The sequence below is a fragment of the Zootoca vivipara genome, chromosome 2, assembly GCF_965207765.1.
Source record: "Zootoca vivipara chromosome 2, rZooViv2.hap1.1, whole genome shotgun sequence".
In the NCBI taxonomy this organism is placed as follows: domain Eukaryota; kingdom Metazoa; phylum Chordata; class Lepidosauria; order Squamata; family Lacertidae; genus Zootoca; species Zootoca vivipara.
In genome coordinates this window covers 105,474,599-105,496,238 of record NC_142584.1, presented here as the reverse complement: position 1 = coordinate 105,496,238, position 21,640 = coordinate 105,474,599, and the positions used below count along the sequence as shown (strand labels likewise).

Below are 21,640 nucleotides of genomic sequence, written 5' to 3'. Positions count from 1 at the left end.
AGGGGTCCCTTTACCCTTTACCTTTTTATGCTGCCCATGCTATGGTAGTACAATCAACATTCTTGGGGGGGGGAGTAATGGGGTTGGAATAAATCATGCAACTTAACTCAAAAATTTGCATAATTCCTATTCTGGGTGCAAGGTATCTGTCTGCGTGTTACAGACCTTGCACTTCTTTGTTGGGAGTACATGGTTGTCTGGCTTTGCATGAATATGAGTGCTTCTTCTCCATTAAGACCTTGACAGATACAGTTGGACTTTCTCCTCATTTATATCAGTGGCTTAGTGAACTTGGCTTTTGAGATCAGTGTGATGCTGTGATAATCTGCTTTAAAGCTGACTTGGTTCTCGTATGCCTTGCAGATAAGGAAGGAGTGTGGTGCTGTGGCAAGAAAACATTCTCTGCAAGCAGAAGATTGCATGTTCAGTCCCAGGCATCTCCAGGTTTGGCTCAGAAAGACCCCTCTACAACCCTGGAGAACTGTTGCCAGTTGGTGTAGAGTGATTGGTATTAAGCTAGGCAGACAAATGGTCTGACCTGGCATCAGCCAACTTTCTGTGTTCTGTCACAGAGGGATGTAGGAAGAAGACGAGCATGTGTGGTGGTGCTTGGGAATGCCATCCTGAAAACTCTACCTCACTCAAGGCTCTTTTGTGACTTGCTCACTGCTGATTTAGGCAATCCTCTGCTTTCTCTTGTTTCTGGCATCCATGGGTGGAATGCAAAATATATGCAGTCTTTGGTTTTGCGGAGTGCAAAGATAGAGTTGTTCTCTCATCTCTCTGCTTTGCTGAATCAGAAATGTGTGCCTGCTTCTACTTCTGGCTCATTCTTAAGGTGGCTGCCCTTGCAAGAGTGTCAGGCCCTCTTTGTTCACAGGCCAGCAAGTTAATTCTGCCAGTGCCCACGTCACTGAAAACATTTAGGGGACTTTCTCTTCAGACTCTGTTGACACTGATGTTGTAATGTTCTAAGAACAATGATACTGCTAAGAGTTCTCTTTTGTATCACCATATCCTTCCCCCAACCCCCTTCTAAATTCCTGACTAATATTTATTTTTGCAAGGCATGTGGAAAAAACACAACTTCCTGTTCTAAACTGCCCTCAGTTTTTTAGCCAGGCGAATACAGTTCCTCTGAAACAGTTAAAAGCAAACCTGTTCTTCTGCATGACGCTTGCCTAGTTTGGCATTCAAGCACACAACTGTTTTCGGCCAGATTCATGAGGCCCTCTAAAGTTGCATCCAGAGCTGTTTATACTATGCAGTTAATACCTGAGCAGACCTTTTGCAGAACATGCACTCTGGAATAGAATCCAGGCACTGGAGATTGTAATCCTCATGGCTGTGAAGAAATGCAAGTAACATGTATGTGACTGGTGCAAGGCTGGGAGTGAGTGCCTTTTGAGTGCCCTAGTTGAGGGTATTGTTGCCGCGGGCGGGGGGGTGTCTTCTGTGTTCTGCTTTTAGCAATGTGTTCCTGTGGGATCAATCGTTGCAACTGGGTAGCCAGAGGTGGGAAGTAACTAGATTTCCTTCCTTGACTGCCCCACCTTAGTTTTGTTTTTCTGCTTCATTTTTAAGCTCCCCATTCAAACTATAGCCATGTTTGGTGCTACTTCAGTTGAATGGTCAGGCATAGGGTAGGGCGTGGGCGTTCCCATTTGTCATGTGCGTGTTGTGACAGAGATATGGCAGTGGTGGCTGGGCTTGCCAGGTGAGATAAGGAGGTGTTGAGCAAAAAGCAAACTTCGCTTTTTACTCTACCTTCTTTACTGGGGACTCTAATTGCCAAGTCAGCTTCTCTTTGCCTGTTCCTGTTAAATGCCAGATCAGTCTTAAAAGGAACAGCGGTAATTCAGCATTTGATCCTGGATAACGAAGCCACTCTGGCGTGGATCACAGAGCTGGTGGGATGAGGCGGCTGACCCTGCAACTGTCCTACTTTCTCCAGCCAGGTATTTGATCTAGCATCAGTGTAGTGGTGGTGGAAGCAGAGGAATCTATAAAGATTTTATCACTCTCACCAGACACCTTGTCCTGCAGAGGGTTTTATTTAGTACATTTATCTTGTATGGCAGGGACAGCCTGGGGGCTTGGTCGTCATTCCACCCATCATAGTGCCTGACTCCCTGATTGACTGTGCAGATGTGATCTCAAATTTGGTGTTTAGCCATCTCAAAGCGATTCCTCCTTCTTTTTTAGTGCAGTCCAAGACAACCAAGAGGCCAGTGTATTTTGAGCTCGACACAGTCTACCAGTCATAGATTCATTTTGGGTTTTGCATAGCCTATGAGAGCTGTTTCTGGTGTCTTAGCCATAAACCGTGAAGGGTCAGTATCACAGGGTTTAGTTATTTTCTGCAGGGGACCTGTTGAAATGGTCTGTCCCTAGGAGCAGTTGAATCTGTTGGCTTTCCAAGCTACTCTTTGGGTTTTTCCAGCAGACCTTGCAAGCTCTCCTGTCAAATCGCTGGTCTGTTCCTAGCATAAGGTATTAACATGGGGGGCTGACTATTGCTCCTTTAGTCCAGTGACTAAAACAAAGGCTGCTCCTTAGTTTTTTGAGCTGTAGGAGATTAAGCAGTTGGGATAGCAGCAAGAGTGCAAGTGGTAGACTATTCAAGGAAAATCCAACTGAAGACTTATTAACACTTTCCTATTGCCCCTCTCTTTCCAGGCACAAGTCTGAAATTAAAAGCTCCGTGTACAAGCATTTTTTAAAATTTTGGCCCAGAGCTTTCCCCACAAAAACCCATACTTTAGCACTCAATTGAAGCAAGTATCATTTCGGGTTTTCTGTGGATTGCTGTTTACTTCAATAAAGCTTTAAAGGGTACTTACTGGTTGTTTTCAGCACCTGTCGCTCCAGGTTCTCTTCGGTGAAGCTATCCCCCCCACCCCCATCTTTAGCAGTCTGATTTTAGCACCCAGTGTTGCAATAAAGGAAACAACCGTGGTAGCTCTGGCTGATGACTTCTCCCAAGAGAAGTATGAGGGAGTGTGACCACGTTTCATAGAGAAGTTATCTTTCCAGATTCCCTTTGTGGATTGGTGTTTGGAGACACCATATTGTGGCAGTTTTGCTCTTATGTGGAGGGTAGAATTCAGAAGGCAGTGCTAGAGAATAGTTACTCCTGTGAGTTTCCACAGGGATCAGTGTCATCTTCTGTTGTATTTGGTGCCGCGCTGACTGAAGCTATCTGGGGATGTGGTGTCATCAGCAGGCAAACTGGTCACTTGTTCAGGCCATCCAGTTTTCTCCAGAACACAGACAATAAACTGATGCTAAGCTGCTTCTATCTGTTGGGTGGACTAGCCTGCTTCATGTATCTTGGATCTGATCCAGTAAAACCTTCTGTATTCCTCTGCAGTCTTCTTGGATAGTTAACATGGATAGTCTGGGTCCCAAGGGCCACAGCTTCTGTGCTTTTCCTTTCTGCTGCCAAACGTTTGGAAGAAGGCAGTGACTATTGGAGGGGAGGAAAGGGAGTGAGAGATCTGTGTTGCTGGGTAGATCCACTGGAGCTTCTGCCTTAATTGTTTCTTTCAAGTACTGGATCTGCTTTTTAAAAAAATCTTACCCATGAAAACTGTGGAACCTTTCCTTGAGATCATCATCCAATGTCCTCTGGCAGCTTGAATTTTTTATTGTACTGCCTGAGTGCTTGCTATCCTGACCGTGTTCTTTCTAACCCCTACCTGGACAAGAGGTGGTCATTTCAGGAATCTGACTGACTTAAACAGATGTTGAAGGAAACATCTTGAGAGCACTGCTGAGCAGCACAGAGGGACACCAGACAAGCACATAAATGTAACTTCTGCCTGCCTTCCTTGATCTCAGGGACCCCAAACAATTGCCTCTCCTTTTTTCTGCATACCACACAAGCTGCAGGCCACCACAGGGCATTTTTATTTGTTTCAGGAGTTGAATTATATATGGGCAAGCCAGTCAATATTGATTGTCATCTCCTGTAAGAAGCTGAGGTTCCCTCAGAGTAGTCTGGCTATTAAGTGGGATTCCAGGGCCTCAGAATGACTAGGTTTTGCACAAGCCTGGCTGCAAAGTCCATATCAAACCCTGCAATGTTAAATGTCTATGTCTGGTTCTCTTACTGAGTGGGGATTAGGAAGGTTGCCCATGCAGCTGCTAAGCAGCAGGGGCCAAAGGGAGTCAAGAAGATTGGAGGATTGAGGATTAGTGTTTAAGGGGACAAGTGGTTATGGGGGTCAGCTGCAGAGTTGTGGGGGGTTAAATCGGAGGGATTTACAGGTCACTCACACTACAGACCCATAGCATGAAGTGTGAAGGTTTAGATGTAAGCCTATTGAACCATACTTTTATGCCTTTTCAAAAAGTCCCTATCTGCAACCTCACATTCATGAAACCTACAGCTCCATAGGTAATATATGCTATCAACTTTGTTATGCTGTGTGGTTTTTGCCAGTATTTTCCATTTTCCCATAACTGGGTTTATGGCTGCTGTTCCCCTATATCACATGACAAGCAAATTATGAGCAGGGATGCTTTTAAGCCCTTGATAATTTACTGCTGCGAACTCTTGAAGTTGATGCCACTGGAGACTTGACACGTAGAACAAACTACCTTTACTTACTACTATGAAACTCTTACTGCTGCAGCTGATCTCAAAACACTTCTTTCATCAGCTTTCAGTTCACTTTTCACATTACCTCTGCACCCACCCACTCATGAAATGTGTTGTATTATTATAATAATTTATTCATTTATATCCCCATCTTTCTACTTACCAAGGTAGTGCTTGGTAAGATGACTACTGGCCATATCCAAAATTCCTACTATCATTGAGCGGGAGAGAGGCTGATCTGAACCTTGGTTGCTCACAGAGGAACTTGTGGATATAACTATACTACAGGAGTGGTCTTGGTTAGGCAGGGCCTTGCTCTCTTTCCCATTCTGAGTGTGCTGGTTTCAATGACTAGGTTCATTGCTGGGTATGGCAGCACTGATTCATTGTGGAATAGTCAAGTTCCAAGGTAGCCAACAAGGGTCCCTTCAAATGTTCTTGGATTTTAATCCCCACCAGCCCTAGTTGGCATAGCCAATGCTCAAGGGCAATGGGAGTTGTAGTCCAACAACATCTGGAGGTCACCATTTTGGCTCTCCTAAGTCTAGCAACACTCAAGCCCCTCCGTCCTAATTGAACTGTGCACCCTTAGGTGTGCGTAAGTTGGTCATCTGCTTAGGACGTGTGCCTAGGGGAAAGTGTTTCACTTAGATCAGAGTTCAGATTACAGCCTCCTTAAGGCTTTTCCAGTTGCAGCCTAGTGGGGAGTCTAAGCAGAATTCCAGTGGACAGGGGTATGTGATTTCAGGGCTCCCTGTTCCTTTGTCTCGCTATCCGAGACCCGAAACAGCAAATGTGTGCATCGTAATAGGGCCGCCTACCACAAAATGAAACCTGGTTGATAATCAGCTACTTCTGTCCGAGCTAGGAAGAGAGCAGAGGGAATTGTCGCAGATCCTTTGCATCCTGGCCATCATCTGTTTGATTTACTTCCATCTGGACATCGCTACAGAACTCTATACACGAAAACGGCTAGACACAGGAAAAGTTTTTCCCCTTGTGCCATCAAATTGTTAAATTTGTAGTTGTGTAGCAGAAGAGGAGGCCAGTTATAGGTGGGGTTTCTTTGCTCTGCTATTGTATTGTGAGTGGAACAGTGTTTGTATAAGGTATGTTTATATTGTAATGTAGTCGAAGCAAAATTCCAAGTATGTTTGGTACTTCGCCAATAAATTATTCCTTATTCCTTCTTAACTGATCAGCTGGTTGGTTAATAAAATAAATGTGCATGTTCTAGATTTCTCTTAAGAGCTTACATTTTTAATAAAGGCTGCCACTCACTATTAGAAAGCTGTCTCAAATATTTCCTCTTTTCTTCCTTACTGCGGTGGTGATACCTGTAGCCAAAGAAAGACAGGCCTGGCTTTGATTCACCCTGGTCTGTAGCAAACTGCTGCTGGATACTCTAGTCATGGCTCTGCAGTGCTGGGTTGGGCTTCGTGCCAGTCCGTGCCGTGCTTGGGTAGTCTCCATTCAGTTTTGTGGTTTCCTCAAGAAGTTAATTGTGCTCTTTCTTTGCCCTGAAAGGAGACCTGTCCGTGCTTTGTTCTCCCCAAAGATCGGATTCTGCTTTCCAAATAAATTATGCAAATGAGAGTGATACAAAATTGTCTTGTGCTCAACAAGCTCATGTTACTTGCTTTGTTCTGAACTCAAGTTCTTGAGGCTTTCTGGAGGGAGAAGCATGGTGAAAATGGACTGAGCTGAGCAAAGGAACATGGGGACTGAATGGAGAAGGGGCAGGAGATTTCAAGGCCACGGCTCCAAACACACACAGCAGGCCAGTCAGCACATGTTGTGCAGCATAATTGCTCAGCAAAGTGAATTGTTCAGTCGAAGCAGGGATATAACTGATGTGCCCTTCCCCAGCATTTGGGATGTTGCCTAGTGGTAGGAAAGGAGATTCCCCCCTCAAGCTTTTAAATCTCCCTCTGCCAAAAAACTATTGTCAAAAGAAGTGTTTGTGTTTGCTTCTACTGGTTGGTGGAGATGAAAGGCTGGCTGGGGGTATAAAGAAGTGTGTTTGTCTTCTGCCCAACCCAAGCAGTGAATGACAATATGCATTTTTGATTTTGTCATTGAATTGTTTTATGTGGACACTGAAAAAAATGTATAGCTTTACTCATCTTTTGTACGCAGCCTTTGCCCCGAAACACAAAATGCAAGGGCTTTAAACATAAGTGTCGGCCTTCAGCAAGGAATGAGGGGAGATGGGAAGGCCTTAATTCATTGTTTAAGCCTGTTGGTCTGCTTTGCCTTAGGGCAGGAGGGTGTGGCTTGACCAAACTGGCCTGTTGGGCCTAATTCAGCCTGTGGGGCAGAGTGTGGGGCACATTTCCTATGAAGAATTAGCTGATTAGTGTTTTGCAGGCAAAATAAAGGCTCATCTGGTGTCATTGTGATGCCTGGTGATTGACAGATGAGCAGTACTATCCACCTGTCATACTTAGCCCACCACAGGTGGGGGAGATAAGCTGGCCAGATTCAGTTCCCCACCCCTGCATTAGATGCTAAGGCTGTCCTAACTCCATTTACCTGGGAATAAGTCCCACTGAGTTCAGCAGGACTTACTTTTGAGTAGGCATGACTAGAAATGTGCCTTAAGTCAGTGTTTCTCAACCTTTTTTGGGCCACGGCACACTTGTTCCGTCAAAAAAATCACGCGGCACACCACCATTAAAAGACGGGGCAAATCCTGGGGGTTGGGAATGGGTGGGGGACTGAGGAATAGGGAGGATGAGGTTGGTGTACTTGCTGAGAGAGCCCTCGAGCACCGCCTCCGTCGTCCTGCCTGCCGCCAGCCCCCCGCTCCCTCCTGGGCTGGCCGCGGCTGAGCTGGGGCTGCTGCTGCTGCTGCCGCCACCGCCGCCTCCCTCCGGCCTCCCCGCTGGTGTAGCCGCCGCCGCCGCTGCTCCTTGGCGGCCCGAGAGCCCTCCCCGGCTGGCGGAGGAGGACGGCGAGGAGCCCACCGAGGTGGGGCTGCTGCTGCTGCGGCTGCTACTGTTACTGCCGCCGTTGGACGGGGCTGCTGCTGCTCCAGAGTCCCCGCCGCCCTGCGCCGCTGCCTTCTCCATTGAGCGCGCGGGGAGAGCGCGAGGAGGCGGCCTCGGCCATGAAGCACTGCCTCGCTCAGGAAGCGAGCGCGAGGAGATGACGGAGGAACACCCCTCGCGCCCTCCAGACTGACCCGGCCGGCTTCCTTTCCGGCGGGTCAGCGCTCCCTATTGGCAGCCGCAAATCGCCCTTCTCGTTGCCTCACGTTGCCTTCTCGTTGCAGCCACCGTCTCGCAGCACAGTAGTGTGCCGCGGAACAGTGATTGAGAAACGCTGCCTTAAGTTTTCAGGTCTCTTCTGGGTAGTACACAGAACGGGAAAGGGGTTTATGTAGGGCACAAAACCAAGAAACCCTGAGTGGCAGCTGCTGCTGTTAGCCAATACAGTACTCCTGCTTTGAAAATAGGCAGAGATTTTTCCACCCCACCCTGGTCTGTTAAACACTCTTTAATTCAGAAAAGAATGGAACTGGAGTGTATTTATAGGGCAGATGTTGGGATCGCTTTCTCTTCTACCCAACTGAGGACAAGACTGTAGCAAGAAGCAGTGATTGTCCCAAAGCTGCTACATTGAGCATTTGTATTCTTTGTGGTTTTCCCTCTATAAATTCAGATACAGTAGTTTGCTCAGAACCTCCAAGTGTCCCTATTTTCCAAGGACGTCCCTGATTTAGAGAAGCCGTCTTGGTTTCTGATTTGATTCCGGAATGTCCCGCTTTTCCTTAGGATGTCCCTATTTTCTTTGGAGAATTGTTGGAGGGTATGACTTTGCTATGCTTTAAAGTTTTCTTATTTCAAGAATGCTGCACTGTAGAGAAGCTACTGTAATTGCAGGCATGCAAATACCCATTTAGCAGATTGCCTGTGGTAGAAGAACCGTCTCCAAATGCCCAGACAGGGAACTTAACAAAAGTCTTTTTTAATTTACAAAATTACTGACATAGTAAAAAAAAAAATGTATGTGGGCTTGTAACGTTTTCTGGACTTGCTGGTACAGCTGCTTTGTCTACAGTGAGCAGTATAATCTCTGTGCTGGGCAGGACCATGCCCTCAGCTGACTCTTTTTCTCTGCAAAACTATGGTTCTCAGTGATTGGTCATAGGAGCCCTGTTGGACTTCATCAAATGGATATTTATATATAGGGCAATCAGTGCCAGTCCAAGCAAGCTAGATTGTGTAGGCCTCTGATTTGATGTGACCATGTTTTCTTGCCACAATGACTCTGGCATTGTGTTTGTTTCCTTGCAACAGTTCTGTATTTCAAGTAGCCCAAACATTTAGCATAACTGGTTTGCTTCCATTGCCCTCCTCCAATACGGCTAAAATAAATGGTGAGGCCTATATGGAGCACGGGAGTAAGGTGGAGTAGACTTCAAAGTAAAAGTGATGCTGAAGGTAGATGATGAATCGATACTGAATATACCTCTGATGTTTCTCTTGTTGAAATATCTGGAAAGCACTGAGAGCGCAGGCCCATTAAATCTCTGCTACCTACTGCAGATCCTGCCAACATAGCAGTTCAAAAGCACGCCAAAAAGTGCAAGTAGATAAATAGGTACCACTCCGGCGGGAAGGTAAACGGCATTTCCATGCGCCAGAAGCTGTCTGCGGACAAACGGCGGCTCCCTTGGCCAGTAAAGCGAGATGAGCACCGCAACCCCGGAGTCTTCCGCGACTGGACCCTAGTGGTCAGGGGTCCCTTTACCTTTACCTACTGCAGAATTGCTCCTTCCATTTAGAGACCTGTGTTAAGCATTGCATGTATCATCTTCTTTTTAACAGCCTGGGTTGGTAGAGGGCAAGCAGTGATGTGGGGTAAAAATAATGAATAGATGCCAACTGCAAATGCAATTTTATGCAAGCTTGGCAGTTTTCATTGTTGTAATAGTTGTTTTTCAAGTAATTATCTCTGGCAGTGAGATAGTCAGCATATCATGCACAAGCCTTTGGATTGCTAAAATGGATTAGTGTGTCAACAGTTTTCAGCACCTCTGTTTTTTTGCTTGAATTTTAACGGTATAAGGAAAGCGCATGCTATTAACTGTCTCTCCCAGTAATTCTTTCCCCACCCCCATAATGCAACATTTAAACCACATTAATTTAATAAATGATGATGATGATGATAAAACAAGGCTTTGATTTTCATTCCCTCAAATATATCGAGTCAAACTTTTGTGGTGTGTTGGGAAAAATTAACATGGGGTTAAAAACAAATAAACTAATGTTTACTAAATACAAGCAAAATACACGTGATAAATTAGTTCATTCTCTAAGGTATATAAAACAACTTTTGTTTACTAAATACACGCACAATAAACGTGATAAATTAGTTCATTCTCTAAGGTATCGGAACTTGCCTACAAGCAAATTATCCTAATTTGCATAGGATTTTTATGTTTGGAAAATCCACATCACTGAGGGCAAGGAAGGAGGAGGAAAAAGAGATGGAACATGTTGTGGCCTCCCCTAACACCCTTTTATTTCTCCCCACTTGTTGTGCAGGTCCATGGTGGTATTGTGACGCCCATCAGAGGGGAAAGCGAGCACGAGAAGACAGGGTGGGGCCTGCGCCTGTGAAGGATGCTGAAGAAAAGCAACCTGGTTCTCTGGGGCGTGGTGCTTTTTGTGGCCTGGAACGCCCTGATCCTCTTCTTCCTGTGGACTCGGCCTCAGTCCTCCTCTGACCACAGCCGCCTCACTGAAGAGGTCATCCGACTGGCCCAGGACGCAGAGGTGGAGCTGGAGCACCAGAAGGAGCTCCTGCATCAAATCTACCGCTACAGTGCTCTCTGGAACAGGAGGAAGGCTACCGAAGCCAAAAAACTCCACCTCTCGGTTGCGTCCTCCGCCCTGCCTTCAACAGCTGCCCCCTTGTCCCGTCGCAGCCAAATCTCTCCGGACGCCGTCTTGCCGGTGCTGGTGATTGCCTGTGACCGCAGCACGGTCCGCCGTTGCCTCGACAAGCTGCTGCATTACCGCCCCTCCAAGGAGCGCTTCCCCATCATCGTGAGCCAGGACTGCGGACACGAGGAGACCGCCAGGGTCATCGCCTCCTATGGAGACGCCATCATGCACATCAAGCAGCCCAACCTGAGCGACATCCCTGTGCCCACCGACCACCGCAAGTTCCAAGGCTACTACAAGATCGCCCGACACTATCGCTGGGCCCTGAGCCAGGTTTTCCGGAACTTCAAGTACCAGGCGGCCATTGTGGTGGAAGATGACCTGGAAGTCGCTCCAGACTTCTTTGAATACTTCCAGGCCGCTTTTCCACTCCTGCTCGCCGACCCCACCCTTTGGTGTCTCTCCGCCTGGAATGACAACGGCAAAGAGCAGATGGTAGACGCCAGCCACCCGGAGCTCCTCTACCGTACGGATTTTTTCCCCGGGCTGGGCTGGCTTTTGCTGTCTGACCTGTGGGACGAGCTGGAGCCCAAGTGGCCCAAGGCCTTCTGGGATGATTGGATGCGACACCCTGAGCAACGGCAGGGCCGTTCGTGCATCAGGCCCGAAGTGTCGCGCACCATGACTTTCGGCCGCAAGGGCGTGAGCCACGGTCAGTTCTTTGACCAGTACCTGAAGTTCATCAAGCTCAACGACCGCTTCGTGCCTTTCACCCAGATGGACCTCTCTTACCTCAAGAAGGATGAGTACGAGCGCTCATTCCTAGCCCAGGTCTACGGGGCCCCTGAGCTACGGGTCGAGGAGCTGCAGGGTAACCAGCGCCGGGAGCTGGGCACTGTCCGAGTGCAGTACACCACTCGCGACTCCTTCAAGGCCTTCGCCAAGGCCTTAGGGGTCATGGACGACCTCAAGTCCGGAGTGCCCCGTGCCGGCTACCAGGGCATTGTCAGCTTCCTCTTCAGAGGACGCCGCGTTTACTTAGCACCTCCTTCGGACTGGACAGGCTACGACCCTAGCTGGAGTTAGCAGCTGACAACCCTTAAGCATGTTGGACCCTGTTGTCAAAGGGGTGCTTGGAGTTGGGAGTGGGGGGCGGGGACAAAACTCTGTATTTTTCTTTTCCTGTGTGGCATTCGAGTGCATTCCAGGGATGAGGGTGGTTTTGTGCACTTAAAATTATGGGGTAGGAGGGGCGGGGTTGCGGGGGTTATTCCGATGCCCCAAAGAGGGGGTGAGGTGGAGCGTTTTGAGTGCTCTCTCCGTTCTACCCTCCAGTGCCTATTCTCCTTTTTTTGACGTGGTGGTCTGTTCACTCATTAGATCCTTGGTGGCTTCTCCAAGTCGGTGTGTTTTTGAGGTCAAAGCCCGTGCTAAACCAAAGCAGCAACCCATCGAGGTTTTCCCAGCTTCGCTGAGCTCACGGAGGCCTGTGCAGCTTGCGGCCCAGCAAGCCAGGTGCAGCTCCGCAGGCACACAACATGGCTTGATAACTTCCCTGTTCCAAGCAAAAAAGTTGCTGACCTCCTGTTAGGTCGCTTTGCTTGGCTGGTGTGTTGCATTCTGCCTGATGGGTCGCAGTTTGTTCAGGCCTGAGCAATAGGGAGGAAATGAGGGCCTTTTCTCCCCTCTTGACTGCCTGTTCCTTTCTCATTTGGACATAGTTGAATGCTAGCATTGCAAACAGGAAACTCCTTTGGACGTTCAGTGAGTCCCTTAGAAGGACCACTTTTATTGACCATATTGGCCATTTTTACTTGGGTCTCCTGAATAACTCATTCTTGAACTGTGTTCGATGGGAGGTAAGGTGCGTGCACTGATAAAGGTGATGTAAGGATTGCTCAGGTGAGGCGAGTGTCTAAATCTCCGGTTGTTTTTACCTGGGTAATAAGGAAACGGTGGCATGGGGGGAGATGTAGTCGGTTGCCAAAACTGGTTCTTGTCAGCTGGTCCTTTCTGTAAGCTACGGCGACTGAAATCTGGACCATTTCAGATGGCAGGTGGGGGATTAAATTTGAAAACTCACCCACATGAAATTCCCCTTATATGTGCAAGGCTAGCATGTCCAGGAGAAGGTCTTGGGCTAGCTTTTTCCGTGACGTGTGTGAAGGAGCATTCGAACTCCCACTTAGTCAGAAATGGTACCGTCCTGAACGCCTATTTGCTCTCAGTTATGTTTTGTAGCCACCATTATATAATAGCTACATGACATTTAAGGAGAGGTTGGCTTAATTATGGCGTGATGCCACGTTCTCTTCCCAGATTGAGTGAGGAAACTTGTCCCCAATGGCTGCCTTAATTCGCCTTGGGTTTTGGGGGGAGGGGCAGTCTCTAAATTCAGCCCCAGCACAGAGGTGGCTTATCCCTGAGTAGCTTTCTTGCAACTGGTTGCCATATTAGCACTGATCCACCACCAGGTCTGTGGGAGCAACGGGGCAGAGGGAGAATCCCCGAGTCAGCAGAACACACCATGGGAGGAGCCCAGCCTTACTCAGCGGTGCAGAAGCTTCTTTCCCCATTCTTGCCTCTAGAAGGCGCTGCTGAGCTGCTCCAGAGCCACTAGATAAAATAAGCATGGAGGAGTTTCGGACCTCATATGGCCAAATTCAGACCACACCAAAGGGTAGTATTTTGTTTCTTTCTTTGGATGCTGTATTACTTTCTGTCTTTTTTTAAAAAAACAACACAAAACTCTCCATGGTGAATGAAGAAAGAAATACGGGGTTGTATTCAACTTAGCACTAAGGAGATCATTCTGTCAGCGCAGCGGTTTCTTCTGGTCCAACAGAATGATCTCCCCTGTTCTCCTCCATCCCTGTGTGCTGTTCTGGGTTTTCCTAACCCTCTGGAGCAGATATGGAAAGGGCGTGGGGAGGAGAGGGGAGAAAGTCCTATTGTGCTAGCTGGGATCCTTCCATTGGCTTTCACTGGTTCCACAATTTCGTTGAATACGGCCCCTTGTCTCTGCTTTGGAATTCCACTTCAGTAAGGAATTTCTCTCCTGCGGCCAAGTTCAGCGAAATGGGTGTGGGAGGCCTTCCTTCCGCATCTGTTTTCCTAGCTGGTGCAGATGGAAGAACAGGAGATGATGCCTCTGGGGAACCGCATTTGAATGATCTTGTTGCATCTATTTAATTATGTTTCATTATTACTTCCTTGAAAATGCAGTATTGCTACTGGGATCGTGAGAGAAAGATGTCTCTTCCGTTGAAAACCCTGATCATGAGATTATTATTTTCTTTTTCAAAGGGTGATCCATCTCGGTTTTCTCTGAGGTGGAACCTCTGTGAGGGGATACATATTGGTGAGGTTTTGGGGAAAATATTCCGTTCGAAAGGGTGTTCACTTATGAATGGGAGATTCTTCATTGAAGGCAAAGGCCTTCTCTTCTCCCCTTGAATGGGTACCTGTGGACAGACCATAGGAGGGTGAAAGAGAGCCTGTGGTGATGGCGAGTTGCACTCTCGGTAGGTCCTGCACCCTTCTTTGAAATTTGCCTGAATTGGGAGTGGCAGGGAGACATCAAGATGAAAATGAGGAGTAGCTCCAGGACTCTTTAGTTCGGGGTTCACATTCCTAGACTCAAACTGATTTCCAGTGCAGGGAAGGAAGCACTTGAAAGATGACCTCTTTGACCAGTGAAAGGCAGTTAGTGAGGTTGGAGGAAGGAGGAGCACATTCTGCCCCTATGCTTCCCCTTTCTGTCTTTAGGGGCACAGGCAAAGTCCCCTGAATTAGAATGGGAAGGAGAGAACTGGTCTCCATCCTCTCCCTTTTACCGCAGTTGCTCACCTTGCCTGTGTATCTACCCTTCTTCCTCCCGTCCAGGCAGGAGTTGGTATTATTACCCACCTGTAGAATTCTGAAGATTCAGCCAGTGGGTGGGACAGTGTTTTTAGGGAACTGACTCTACCTTTAACACCAGTGCAAGGGCCTGACATTAAGGACTTTCTCTGTCCTTCCCACCCAACCCATTGTTTTGGGTGGCACAGTTCTGTCCATCCAAGTCATCTATTGCCTGAACTCTTTCTTGTGGCATGTGGTCCGTGTTTTGTGTGAATGTCCTAGCTCACAGTGCTACTACCTCCCTTTCCATTCCCAGGGAGTGCTTCAGGTGAAGGGACTTGAGATCAGCTGAGATGGCATTGGCCCCGGAAGAACATTTTGGGTCAGTTGGGGAGAATCCACCAGCATCTTCAGTTCCCCCCTTCTCTCCCAAGCTCCCTTTCCGCTCCTGGAATGGTCCATTTTGAAATTCCAACTGAAAGTAAAAGCTTGTGAAATTTCGGGGTGGTTGAACTCTTAAGGTGTTTGCTAGAGAGATGCTGTTTTTAATGTCCAAATTTCAATTGGTGAAATGTTTGAAGATGCAAAAACTTATTTTCCACAGCAAAATAAAAGCCGGTCCTTTTCAAACAGCTCCTGTCTTTTGTGTCTTTGATCTTGCAGAATCGCTCGGTGTCAATTCTTCCGCGTTTCACGAGAGTCTGTAACAAAGGTCTGGCAGGGAGCAGGCAGAGAATGAGCATTGCCTTATTGGTTCATACCAGAGATTCATTCTAGTTCATTGTTCTGTCCCAAAGTGGCTGGCTAGTTGCTCCTGGACAGTTCAGAAGCAGGATGCAATGGTGATTTATTACACCTGCCCTCTTGTTCATTGGCAGCATAATGGGTCCAGAGGCAGCATACATCTTAACCTGACAGCTCCATTATACTTTGAATATGGAGTTTACATACCTAGTTAACATAGCTAACAAGAGCCATTGGCTAACCTATTCTCTAGCCTCCTATTGAGTAAATACGCCTCAGGTGGAAGAGGCATCTGTATAATTGGCACTGACGTTTGAAATGTGATGTAACATGAATAAAACCTGCAGCTTTCTCACTCATGTGGCTACACGTTGAGGTTAGCTATGTGGGCAGCTCCTTTCTCATACTTTTTTCACTGGAAATTTATTTAAGAAAAGAAAAACATGCACAAGGGGACAATGAAACAACAGAAGAATTGCCATCTACAGTCACAATAAATATAGATCTATTCATATTTACACTTAACGTATTGACATAGGCTCTCCAACTCATAGAACTGTAGAGTTGGGATGTCTGAATAGGTATTCAAACGATGTTGGTGTTTATAGAAAATAAGTTTGAATGTAACAAGGGCATTAAGGTGAATATTTACCCTTCTCAATCTCTTAGCACCTGCAAAGGTTTGTAATTTACATTTTTCTGTCGTGCTGTTTGCTCCCATATTACAAGAATATAATGTAAAAGTATATGAATACCTGCAAAAATCAAGGATTTCACTGATAATCAGGAGGTAGTATGGACAGCAACTTCAGACCAAAACAGTACCAACAATAGAGTCATGAGACCTGGGGCAGCATCTATCTTGGCCAGCTTTTTCTTCATGTGTTTCTCTAGAATACCCACCGTATCCTAAGAAGATGTGGCAGCTGTCCATGAAATACCAGTAGGATACGACAAATGCTTTGCAACACTCAATGACTCCCTGGCCTAGAAGGAGAGGTTGTAATTCCGGGTCTGTCCTTGGGAAATAAGGCTACTTGGAGGGTATGAATTCCTTGCAGTGATGGAACCATTGCCTTAGCTGGGTTCGCCCTGCTGTGTGCTTCTTGCTACTTAGCAGGTGCATATAGCAGAGCAGACTATGCTACATAGGTTGGTGGTGGTCTTTGAACTCTTCAAATACAAGAGTATTTTGTGGCTAATAATAATAATAATAATAATAATAATAATATCTGGCTGGGTATAAGCTCAAACAGCTTAGCTGCTTTCCGTATCTCACAGTGTTGCGAAGTGGTGGTGATTCTAACTTATAGTACACTAGTGTAATTCAGCCCGTTGAATAAATGAGCGCTAGAACATCCCGGGGTTCGGAGAAGCGCTTGCGCAGCGCTTCTCCGAACCCCGGGACCTGTCCTTGTAGTTGGCGGCAGGGGGACAGGAACGAAGGAGGAGAAAGCAACCCTTTCTCCTTCCTTCCTTCCTCTCCCCCAGCCGCCGATAGGAAGGAGACATCCCGGGCAGCGCTTCTCCGAACCCCGGGACCTGTCCTTGTCGGCGGCAGGGGGACAGGAACGAAGGAGGAGAAAGCAGCCCTTTCTGCTCCTTCCTTCCTCTCCCCCAGCCGCCGATAGGAAGGAGACATCCTGGGGTTCGGAGAAGCGCTTGCGCAGCGCTTCTCCGAACCCCGGGACCTGTCCTTGCTGGACACACTCTCTCTCTCTCTCCCCCCCCCAACGCTCAGTCTGGCTGGGAGCAGCAGTTGACGGCCACAGGGAAACGGTAGGTGGGGGTGGGGAGAGTGTGTGTGTGTGTGTGTGCAGTCTCTGCATCCAATCCCTGTGTCCGTGGGGCACATGCGCAGTAGCGCGGACACAGGGAATCTGGACGCAGAGACACTTGCACTTTATTATATAGGATAACCTTCCTACTGCCCCAAACTGTTCACCTACCAGTGCTTCTTAAGGTGACCTTAACTGTACCACCAGCAGATCACTACAAAGAGAGCAAAAGGCTCAAATGACTCGTGCAGGTGAGCCAGTCTCCTCACTGAATAGGATGGAACCCCCTCCCCACTCCCCAGAACAAACTCACAGCGCATGCCTTCCTCAACTGAAACTGGATCAGCTGGACAATGATCACAGTTAAATTCGGCAAGTTGCCTTAATCTTACAGCTGGAGTCGCAGAATCGCAGTCGGAAAGGACGCTGAGGATCATCTAGATCAGGCACCCCCAAACTCGGCCATCCAGATGTTTTGGGACTACAACTCCCATCATCCCTAGCTAACAGGACCAGTGGTCAGGGATGATGGGAGTTGTAGTCCCAAAACATCTGGAGGGCAGAGTTTGGGGTGCCTGATCTAGTCCAATCCCCTGCAATGCAGGAATATGCAGCTCTCCCATACAAGGATCAAACCTGCAACCTGCTCTCTAATCAACTGAGTTATCCAGGTCCTACAATATTATTCAGTCAATGTGTGGTGGTTCCTGATAGGTTCAATATGTTTCTATATTTGTGCTCCCATTGAGTGGAAAGGAGCAGGTGAATTGTGTGGAAAAACAGTGATATCATCAGTGTAAACTTTATGTGGAACCATTATGGTGGAGCTTGCAAGTCCTGTCTTTTGCTACTTTTTTATTTTTTACTTGCTTTCCTGCTTGATTAAGTGGCCTGGGATATTGTCTGATCTGAATGGTCACAGCAGTGCCATTGTTACTATTCTATATATCTTTTTTAAGGAGAGAAATCAGAGCGGGGCAGGGGGAGAATGAGAAAAGAGGAAGAAGAAAAATTGACAGGTGGGTTTTTAAAAAGGAAATGAGATGGGAGAGAAAAACAAGCTTAGGCCTGAAGGTGAGCCCTGCTGCTGTTTTTATAAAAGAGAGAAGAACCAACTGTGATTTAAGGAAAAGAGTTCCTTGTTCTGCACCAGGAAGGACCAGCATAGGGGATCAAGAACATTTCAAATTAAAACCAGTTATTCTCTTACACGCATACCCCACAACAAAATGCAGAGGGAACAGATGTAGGTAATGATTGCTTTGCCAACAACAGCAAAAACTTCCTGGAATGGCTCCTGTTGGATCTTCCAGCAAATTCTTTTGTTTCCTTCCTCTGTGCATTTAAGTGACAGTTCAGGAGAGAGGGCTGCACTTTTTCCCCTCTTTCCTGCCAAACTCCTGCGTGCTTGAAAGCAGGCCTGCCCAAACAGCCTGCCAGTCACCTAAGGCAGCCAACCAGAATCTCAATAATTCAAAAGACAATAAAAACAAGTCAGTCAGTGAGATGTTGCCGATGCTGATGTGGCAGGCGACCTTCAGCTTGACAGCCTGTTTTATTTTTTATTTTATTTCATAAAAAGTTATGCACCGCTTGATTGTTTAAAAAGCCCCCATAGCTGTTTGCAAAAAGATAAAACCATAAAAATCCACAAAATTTTCCACCCATGCTATAATAAAGCATTACAAAAGTTACAAAATTAAAACTTATTAAAATTGCCACCACTTTCTAAGCACCTGCATAGACTTCTCACCAGGAATGTTTTTAATCAGGTGCCAAAAGTATAGTGAAGGTGCCTGCTTGATCTCAATAGGCAGGGAGTTCCAAAGTTTAGGCGCCGCCACACTCTAGCCCTGGAATCTCCAGTCTGGCTCCACGAAAATCTTGCTGGTGTGAACAAAATAGAATAGAAATAGAAGTGGGCCAGAAGAGGAAAGTATCAAGATTCCCAGCGTGAGAGTTGGAACCACTGGAAGAATCGGACCAGCCTCGGCGCTGACCTACCGCCACCGTGTGGCGGATCCAAGGTAGGGCAGCTGTTTTGCTTGGGAAGCTGAGCTGCAAATACTGTATGCAAAAGCACACGCGCGCGCACAAAGGAAGGTTCACACGTTACGCGCGCCTACCTATATGCACACGCGCGCCCATTTGTACACGTTCCTGTGCCTCTCTCCGCGTCTGTCCTTCACGCCCTGCCGCCGCCTCCCAGTCCGATTGGCAGGATTGCCACCCTGCGCGCATTAATCTGAGAGTAATCCCTTCTGAACACGGAGGAGCTTCCAAGTCAACGTGGATAGCATCGACCAGTAGCTGCTGCACGACGACCAGCGTTCCCATCAAAAAGCAAAAAAAATATATGATACATAGCTGCCAAGTTCTCCCTTTTCTCGCGAGGAAGCCTATTCAGCATAAGGGGAAATCCCTTAAAATAAGGGATAACTTGGCAGCTATGATATGATAGCTTCCCCCACCATGCTAAATTGGTCAGCTTTACAGAATGTGGTTGGAATGCATTGCTTTAGCGTTAGCAACGTGCCGATCAATTGCCTTCAACGTCATCTTTTCTGTTACGTCGACATATGTGTAATTTGGAAGGCGGAAAAGCAAAGAAACGAAACTCTGATCGCGGAGGCACTTATTTGCTGTGACTAAAAGCTGCGAGTGCGCTCCTTCGATAGCTCAGCTGGTAGAGCGGAGGACTGTAGAATGTAAAAAGCCGTCATCCTTAGGTCGCTGGTTCGATTCCGGCTCGAAGGACATTGTGTTTTTTTCCCTTTTCTATTATAAATCTCCCACCAAATTTCAGATGCATTCTCAATTTAATTCACAGGTAATCAGAGTGCACTGGAGGCTGAGGGCATCAATGTCTCCCCCCCCAAAAAAGGCCCCGCCACTGGAATGCATTTTCTTTTAAAGGTGTTACGACCAGAGAACCTGGTACAGTATACAGTTAGGCTCCGCTGTGTCAGATCTCACATGTTTCTCGTGCAATACTAGACAGACAGACAGACAGACAAATAGATAATGGAAGTTTTAATCTGTTTCTCTGCTTTCTGATCGTGGACTTGGCTTGGGTTGCACGTGTGAGCTTTGACTGCAATCCTATATTTACTTGGGAAGATGCTCGTTGAACTAATGGGTGTTACTCGAGAGTAGGCATGCACAGGATCGCGCTGTTTGTCTTCCTTTTTTTTAAAAAAAGTACTGTAACTCCAAATCCCAAGATCGGGTAATAATACCGTTAGTGGCACAATCTAAAAGGTCACAAAAGCATGGCAAGCTTTCCGAGTCTGCAAAACGCTGCAGAACGCAAAGGATCGGGCAAGAAGGGTAACCGCAACAATGATGGAGAGGGTCTGTTATTAGGCTGCACCTGGAATGAATTTCCTTACGTAAAAACAGTACAGTACGGGGTAGGAATAGAACTTCTGGGGAAATGCTTAAGTACGGAACTGGAACTAAGCTCCGCGATTGGCTCGTTGAAATTGTAAAGAGGTCACACTATTGGGTGCAAACTCCTATGGAAGCAGCGAGCGCTATTGGTTGGTCTATTGACTTGGGCCACCCCATTGGTTACTACTTTTTTAAGTTAGACATCCCACTTTCTGCTTTTTTCTCTTTAGCCTTGACTCTCTGCTCATCCGCTTTGAACACATGGAACCGAAAATGCCATATTTTTCTTGTTAGCACACGTTGGAGAAGCCACAGCGATCTCACTGAGTAACAAGGCACAGAATTCTAGAACAACTGTTGATCACTGTGGACTAGAATCTTGTCCTGAAGTGATTAGGCAAAATACAACGCCGTCTTATATACCGGACCTTCGTCCGCCCAGCTCAGCGTTGTCCACACTGTCTGGCAGCAGCTACCGGTATCTCTCTCAGCCCTCACTGGAAATGCCGACCTTCGGCCTTTCCGCAAAAGGTAATGTCCTTCGAGCCGGAATCGAACCAGCGACCTAAGGATGACTCTCTTATGCATTCTACAGTCCTCCGCTCTACCAGCTGAGCTATCGAAGGAGCGTACTCAGGTATCAAAGGAACATCATTTAAACCAACTTGCTCAAGAGTGCTTTGCCTTGTGCATTTGTCCCTATAAAAAAATAATGTAAAACTCAACAGGTACCTTTAAAGTTCTGCTAATTTAAACACGTCAGCAGTGCAAATGATCAAGAATCAAAGTGTAGTCGCACACAGGCAAATCAGCCCACGTTAGTCATCCTGTTAAATAAATCTTACTTGCTTGATCAAATGAATTTTAATGGATTGATTAAGTCTGCATGGATTTGCACCCTAATGCAGAAACAGGGTTTTTATTTTTAAAGTAGTTTCTTTTGAAATGATCGTGTATTGCAGCAGGTACAGATTGGAAGAGGAATTCCATACAAGGGGGGTGTTGTCAGAAGGATGATGTGAAGGGAATAATAGAATCATAGAACCCCAAGGGTCATTTGTTCCAAATTCTTGCAATGCAGGAATCTCAGTACAAAAATGGCATGAATATCTCTCCATCCATCACAACTTGCATTAAGTTTAAAACCCACCTCAAATTTACGTTTCTTTGTGTTTGCTGCCACCTGGTGGCCCTCTTGAGGCAATTTCACTAAAGATCACTTTGTTATGCAAACTGCTGCCAAAAGGGATCACCAAAGTCAGGCGGAGTCCAGTGCAAGATTTGTTGTGTTTAGTCATGTCCGACTCTTCGTGACCCCATGGACCATAGCACGCCAGGCACTCCTGTCTTGCACTGCCTCCCGCAGTTTGGTCAGATTC

The 21,640-nt window shown here is 46.9% G+C and overlaps 1 protein-coding gene and 2 non-coding genes across 12 annotated transcripts in view; 2 read left to right on the top strand and 1 right to left on the bottom strand.

Moving 5' to 3' along the window:
• The window catches only part of MGAT1 (alpha-1,3-mannosyl-glycoprotein 2-beta-N-acetylglucosaminyltransferase), a 45,396-nt gene extending 30,418 nt beyond the window's left edge, over positions 1-14,978 (top strand). For 7 of the 10 annotated variants that reach the window (XM_088663390.1, XM_035107005.3, XM_088663389.1 and 4 more), the window contains one exon: positions 10,162-14,978. In XM_088663390.1, the coding sequence (XP_088519516.1) occupies positions 10,240-11,589 (1,350 nt within the window). In that variant the 5' untranslated portion in view covers positions 10,162-10,239 and the 3' untranslated portion in view covers positions 11,590-14,978. Of the gene's footprint in view, positions 1-1,000; positions 1,394-1,784; positions 1,959-10,161 lie in introns of those variants that run through there. The other 3 variants (XM_088663392.1, XM_088663391.1, XM_060270857.2) reach the window with 3 other exon arrangements.
• A 4,558-nt stretch (positions 14,979-19,536) lies between these two features.
• TRNAY-GUA (transfer RNA tyrosine (anticodon GUA)) lies at positions 19,537-19,625 on the top strand. Its single transcript is given in 2 exon segments — positions 19,537-19,573; positions 19,590-19,625. It is a non-coding gene; the product is annotated as a tRNA-Tyr (tRNA).
• Positions 19,626-20,798: 1,173 nt separating this feature from the next.
• Positions 20,799-20,887, bottom strand: TRNAY-GUA (transfer RNA tyrosine (anticodon GUA)). The gene is given in 2 exon segments: positions 20,799-20,834; positions 20,851-20,887. It is a non-coding gene; the product is annotated as a tRNA-Tyr (tRNA).
• Positions 20,888-21,640: the final 753 nt, after the last annotated feature.